Genomic DNA, 7,216 nt, shown 5'->3' with positions numbered 1-7,216 from the left:
GAAATACATACAATTTATATAATCATATAACCCATTAATAATATAAACCAAAATATAATGGTAATTCATTAGAGAATTTGGAAATGATTAGAAATGGGGAAATGAATTAAAATTGTCGTAGATGCGAAAATTTTGTTGTTTGAAGATGAATAAATTTGAACGAAAAGGAGAATGAATAGATTACATCATCAATAGTTGTTAATCTTCCACTACTAGTTAAATCAAGAACTACGAATGATCTGATTCCACAAGGATACATAGGAATCCTCATTTCAAGTTCATACCGCTCCGATAAAATTAGTCATAGTCTAATGATTTGATTTTCTAAGTTCATGAGCATTATCTCTTTCTAGATCCCGACATAGACTCGAGTTTGCACCTAGCCTCATCGAAGCCTTTTCCTACCTACATTCATTTAAGTAACAAATTCAAACTTTTTATTTTTCAATCCAAACTCTCCTTTTCCCCCGAAGGACTCTCCGATAATTCCATGGTTTCTGGCGATAGTTGACTTTGCCTGCATTAACTTCCCAAAGAAGAATCCCCGATGATAACTTTCAACGTTCAAAACATGTCAACTACATTTTAATCAAGGCTCATAATGCCTAATTTAAGGCAAGCTCACCCAAAGTGGGGGGCATTCTAGGTGTGGTGGTTCCTCCAAATCAAACACCCGAAGAGTTGTAATTCGTGGACCTCGTTTTGCAGACCCCGGTTATTTATTAAAAATGATTTTCTAAAATCATTATATTCAATCCTGGTCATTCTATCATTCTACACATCTTCTAGCCTTGCAAAATCCTAACCTCGCGTTGATGCCTCGCAAATCACTGACCTTGTATATCATACATTCTAGTCTTGCATAACCCTGACCTTGCATGATGTGTCAACCCTCAGCTTTGCATAACCTTAATCATTGCATTACGTCTCATGCATTCTTAGAGAGTCTAAGTTTGCATCTTTGCATCATTATGTGCCTTGTCTGAGTTGTCTGCACCTATCTGCTAACATCTTTCCTTGCAGGTAATCAGATTGCTTGTAGTTGTTGTCCTGCATACTAACTTTGTTTCGCAGAGACCGACATATATAGATCAGTTCTAAACTGCAGAGAGTTTAGAATCATTCTCCATCCCGACACAATATACTTTGACTTTCGGTTTCCTGAACCTGAGTCAAAGTGGGGGCTTCTGTAGACACATAATCGTGCCTCCTCATTTTAGGATCCAATGATGAAACATACCGTGATATTAGTTGGTGCGACCCAACAGAAGAGCAATCTAAAAAACCACTCTAAAATTGCGTTTCGAAATGATATTCTAATTATAAAGCCCAATTAATTATTCATGATAATAAATTGTTTGAGCCTAATTCTTTGAAAAGCCCAATTAAGTGATAATTAATTGATTTATTTTAATAAGTAAATATTTTCAAAAGATATTTTTTATAAGTTAAAATCAGATTTTATCTCGTAAAGTTAGATTTTCAGAATTAAAGAATAAAAGAAAATCTTTTAACCGCGTTTTGAATAAAGCTGGCAAAGGCACGTCAGGAGCCATGCTGGTGCGCCTAGCGCACCAACCTGCGCCTGGCGCACGGTTGTGTGTCAGGCGCATCTCTATCCACCTGTGACATGTGCACTAATTTGCACCTAACACGTGGATTTCTGACTCATTTAGAATCCTGCGTTAAGCGCAGTTCTCTGCTTGAGACGCAGAATTTCTTTCTTATGTTTTTCAAAACGCGTCCCACGTGTACGCTTTTTACTGGGCATGTCACGTCATGCACTTGACACGTCAGCTGCGTCACGCGTAAGTGGTGCGTGAGGCACAATGTCGTTCTGCCTATATAACTACTCCTGATTTCCCAAATCAAACACGCCTTTTCATTATTGTTTTTACGAATACACTTCGACTCTCAAAATACTCAAACACTCAAATACTTTCAATACATTCAATAATTTCAATCAATCTTCTATTCTTCGATCACACTGTGTTCTTGGTGCCACGATTGCTCCGCCTAAAGGTCATTGTACTCTTCAATCTAAACTGCATAGGTATAATCCTGAGGGTCCTTAAATAAATTCTTTATGTATATATTGAAGTTATTAACAATTATCTTTCATGATGTAGATCTTTAATATAAAATCGTTCGACTGTATATTCTAACCTCTTTTCTATAGTTTATTTTATATTACTATTATGCATGCCTTAGTATCACTAGTAGAATTATTGCTTATTGCTGCGGTGGTATTGCTGCGGTTTTACCCATACGCAGCAATAAATCACGTGAAAGAAAAGGTAAGATATGAAATAGACCTATTGTTGCGGTTTCCAGCCAAAACCGCTGTAACAACCCACTCGTTTAGTTGCTTAACCCATTCATAATTCCGCTCATAAACCCTTAGTTGTACATGAGTTAAGCATCTAACCAGAGTGGTGTTACTGAAACTACCTCCAAACACCAAGGAGGTAGCTTAATGATATCATAATTAACTTACTTAATAATTAGTAAAAGAAAATAACTACCAACTATTACATCCTAATCTGAGAGATAACTAAATCCAATTCAAGAAATTTACACAACCCAATATTAAACAAACTATTTATATAAACATAATAACTCAAAAGTCCAGCTTCCATGCTTCAGTTATTTACTACTTCAATCACCCGCATACCAAGTAAGAAATCCTTCCCACCTTTTCTTTCTATTCCTGCAAATTAGGGGACTCTGTCCCCCAACCATAGCAAAACAATCCACAATATACTCAATCAGCAAGGCTGGTACACAAGCTCCACTTATCACACAAGAAAGAGGAAAATAAAACGTGTCTTTTCATAAGAGTGATAAATTTTTGGTTATCGTTACTAAAGATCTTACCAAACAGTTCCAATTCTTATTCAAATTGACTTACACAAATATGCAAATGGTTGGGAATAGATATATGTTTTACTTTAAACCACGTACTTTTGATTAGGGAAAGAGAACCTGATTAGAGAGATATAATCGTGTCTAACTGATGAGCCGAGGGACGTCTCCCTTCTCTTATCATTTCTGCTTGCAAGGCTTTCAGGACATGTCCCATTTACATATTCATATTCCTTATCATATTCCTTATCATTCTCATAATTAGACATCACTGCTAAGCAGCTTCTTTCCCCAATCGTTTCATACATATACAAAATAAAAACTATTGTTCTTACACGGTTACTATACGAAACAAAACATATTTAAGGAGTTGTATGAAAAACCATTCTTTAATAAAGACTTCTTAGAACTAATCTCATCATGTGAAGTTACCACTAAGAGAGAAAAGAACCTTTATTACAACAATTTATTTGATTTGAGGCTTTAAGAAAACGTTATATACAAAAGATGGAAAAAAAAATAAAAATAGTTCTTTCTTCGAAAACCCTATAAATACTTAATTGTAAACTATTGATTTTTTAAAGAAAAGTGTTTAAGTAAGTGAAGGTTGGAATATTATTCATCAAGAGTTCATTTCTTAAGATAAATGTAATATATACAAGTTTTCTGTGAAACTATGAAATTCGGAAGTATAGTTTAAGATTGTTATTCTAAACTATTCCTTGAAAAGCACCTATTATCAATGGTGTCTTATGTCTCTAGATATTACTTTGATATTATTACTACCTTGATAAATAACCCTTGAAATCGGAACCATCCCTTTTGTTTCTTTTTCCGATTAAAACATAATTTAATCGTTAAAAGTGTTTAATCATCAAGATTCAAAAATTTTAACTCTCATACTATTATATTAAGCTACTACCCCTTCATGTTAGATTACCCAAAAATTCTTCTTAGTTATGTTCTTAACATTTGGGACAAGATTTAATCTAAAAAACCTAGTAACGATAGTCACGATTTGGTACTTTAACCCAATTTAGTTCTTAAGTACTTGTATCAATTAATTCTTATAATTAAGTATATCATAGCTACTTCCATATTATGTATACTTGAGTTAGAAACTTCATACAAAACAACTAGATACATATCTATGAATTGTAATGTTCAAAAATTATGTTTTTTTGACAAACTAAGCATAAAACTAGTGGGAAACTTCACTGCACTTGATTAGTCACCAAAAACAATAATTACCAAAGATATAATCACCATAAATCCACATGCACACAACAATTTCGTAGCAACAATCACAAACAAATGATTTACAGAAATTTTTAACCAAAATTAAGTGGTTTAATGTAATGCTTGTGTACCTTGCTTGCTTGTTAGCTTTCTCACTCCTAAACCTCCTTGAAATCTTGATTCTCTGAACTTCTTAGTACCTATATCCAAAATGATATTTCATCAATAATCTCATAAGAATACACTCAAAAATCAACCCAAAGAATCAATTTTTCAACCATACATTACTTACCTCACCTACCTTTTTCTTCCCTTGACTTTGATTAATCTCCTTGGACCTTTGGCTTGAAAATTTTTCTTCCCAATACCTATTATCAACTGAAATACCTAGATATCAACTTGCATGTAAATTTTGAGGAGTTTTTATGTAGTAATTTAAGAGAGAGAGACGAAGAACCAAGGCTGGTTCTGAATTCTCAGAACTGGCGAGTTGAAGAGAGAGGAAAGAAATTTTTTGGTCTTCCTGGTCTCAGTTCCAAATGTAGTGAAATTCCTACCCTAGGTTGATGCAAGCCCAAAATCCATGAGAAAAGCCCATGCATTAGTGTTGATACTTATATTTCCAACAGCCATAATTCGGTCAATTTGGCTCATTTCGTGGACTTTAATATGTCTATCAATAAGTTCACATTCTGAACCTACGGAAAAAGTGGTCAAACACTTGATTTGGACACGTTTTAGGCCAAATTCAAGTGTTGCATTACATGGGATGTTGATTAAAGGCCCAACGAGTTGCTGCTTGAAGTTGGACGTGTTGAGCTTTTTCCAGTGGTGTTTTTACTTGCTTAACTTGGATGTCGGATTGAAAGTAACGTGAAACATTGAAGGGCCCGAGTTCTGTTTGGGCTTCAAGCATGGTTGTAAAGGAAGTCCAATTCTGTTTGGATTCCTATTTAATCTATTTGTTTTTCTTTGTTTTGAGTTGTAATAAATCATGAGCTTACTCATCAAGTAAAAGCTCATGTTAGGCGTGTGGTTGCTGATTATTAGGGAAGTCTAAGCATCATATTAGGGTGAAGAAATGCTGCTGTAACCTCCTTGTAATAGCCCCATTAAAAAGGAGTTACTAGGGGCGTAAATCAAGGAGCATTTGGAGCTCCTAAAACCGTAGCTTAGGATTGATTGCTAGTTGTTTTTTGTGTGTTTGGTACTTCATTTGGCTGCTCCTATTTCCTATATAAGGAGAGCTTAAGCAATGAGAAGTTCAGATTTGAGTTTGATAAAAAAAACCTTTGTGTTTATAGTTTTTACTTTGAGTTTGTCTCAAGTATTGCTAACCCTTATTACTTTGAGTGAGTCTTGAGTGATAAGCCTAGGAGAGATTGAGTGAGTCTTATCTCTGACCTAGAACCCCAAAACATTGAGTGTTTCTTGTGTTTTGGTACTATCCCTTGTTTCGAGTGATTTCTTGTCAAAGTGAGTATTCTATTGTTCGTAAGTTTAGAATCATCATCCAATCCTTTGGAGGGTGATTTTAGATTCACATCATCTCTCCTATGTATTTAAGGCAATACCATGTAATTTTTTTAATGTTTAACGGACTTTACAAGGTCCAAACATCTGATTCCCATAGAAGTGTGTTCAAAAATTTCTGGACAGTCCCCATTTAATGTTTTACTTTTATTTACCTACTTAAGACTTGGATATCGACTTGAAAATTTAAACATAAGCTCCCAATAAGCCTCTATTCATACCCATTTTCTTTTCTCCTCTTGGATCCATCCCTTTTATTTTATTTAAATCATTTCTTACTAACTTTTTTTCCGTTAATTCTATAAATGAATCGTTTTAATAATGCTTACTTGTAACTAATGATTTTAAAACAATTCTTAATCATATTACTTGATATTATGCATTTAATAATCTTAAGAACGTTTATTAATGCTAATATTTCATTTATTCAGGAGGGCTATTTCACTCTCCCTACCTTAAGAAGTTTCGTCCCGAAACTAATATTTACCTCAAAATAGATGCGGATAGCGCTCCTTCATGTCGAGTTCTTTCTCCCAAGTGATTTCTTCAGTATCTTGCTTGACCATAACACCTTTACTAATGGAATAACTTGATTCCTTAACACTTGTTCTCGTTTATCCAGAATTCGAACAGGCCTTTCTTCGTAACTTAATGACTCATCAATCCGAAGAGGTTCATAAGTCAATATATGAGAAGGGTCATGCACATATTTCCGCAATTGAGACACGTGAAACACATTATGAACCTTAGAAAGTTCAACTGACAAGGCAAGTTCATATGCCACCTCTCCTACTCTTCTGAGAATTTCATATGGCCTTATAAATTTAGGACTTAATTTCCCCCGCATTCCAAATCTCTTCACCCCTTTGGTTGGGGATACCTTTAAGAATACCCGGTCTCCTTCCTCAAATTCTAACTTCCTTCTTCTCAAATCAGCATACTTCTTTTGCCGATCTTGTGCCTCTTTCATTTTCTCCCGAATTTTTCTTACATTCTCCATCGTTTCTTACACCAACTCTGGCCCTACTGGAACTCCGGAACTAATATCATCCCAACAAATGGGCATTTGACACTTTCTTCCATACAGGGCTTCATATGGGGTCATCCCAATACTTGCCTGATAACTATTATTATGAGAGAACTCTATCAAGGCCAATCGTTCCTCCCATGACCCTTGAAACTCCAAAACACACGCTCGTAACATATCTTCAAGAATTTGAATTACGCGCTCCGTTTGTCCGTCTGTTGCAGGGTGGAACGCAGTGCTTAATTTGAGTGTTGTTCCAAAGGCTTCTTGTAATTTTTCCCAAAAATACGACAGAAATCGAGGATCTCGATCTGACACTATCATTGAAGGTGCTCCATGAAGTTTGATGATATTCCAGACATATGTATCTGTCAATTGCTTTTTACTCCATGTTATACCAATAGCGACGAATCGTGCAGATTTCGTCAATCTATCTACTATTACCCAAATAGAATCGTATCCTTTTCGTGTCTTTGGTAATCCAGTTACAAAATCCATAGATACTGAATCCCATTTCAATTCTGGTACTGGTAGCGATTGTAAAAGTCCAGG

General features: G+C 35.1%; 1 protein-coding gene across 1 annotated transcript; it reads right to left on the bottom strand.

Annotated features, from left to right (window-relative positions):
* Window positions 1–6,151: 6,151 nt before the first annotated feature.
* Window positions 6,152–6,637, bottom strand: LOC109135256 (uncharacterized). The gene has a single exon (XM_019249999.1). It carries the CDS (start codon window positions 6,635–6,637, stop codon window positions 6,152–6,154), a length of 486 nt encoding a protein of 161 aa, XP_019105544.1.
* Window positions 6,638–7,216: the final 579 nt, after the last annotated feature.

Source organism: Beta vulgaris, chromosome 6, assembly GCF_026745355.1.
Source record: "Beta vulgaris subsp. vulgaris cultivar EL10 chromosome 6, EL10.2, whole genome shotgun sequence".
NCBI lineage: Eukaryota > Viridiplantae > Streptophyta > Magnoliopsida > Caryophyllales > Amaranthaceae > Beta > Beta vulgaris.
The sequence above is the reverse complement of the archived record's forward strand: the minus strand, read 5'-3'. Positions and strand labels throughout refer to the sequence as shown.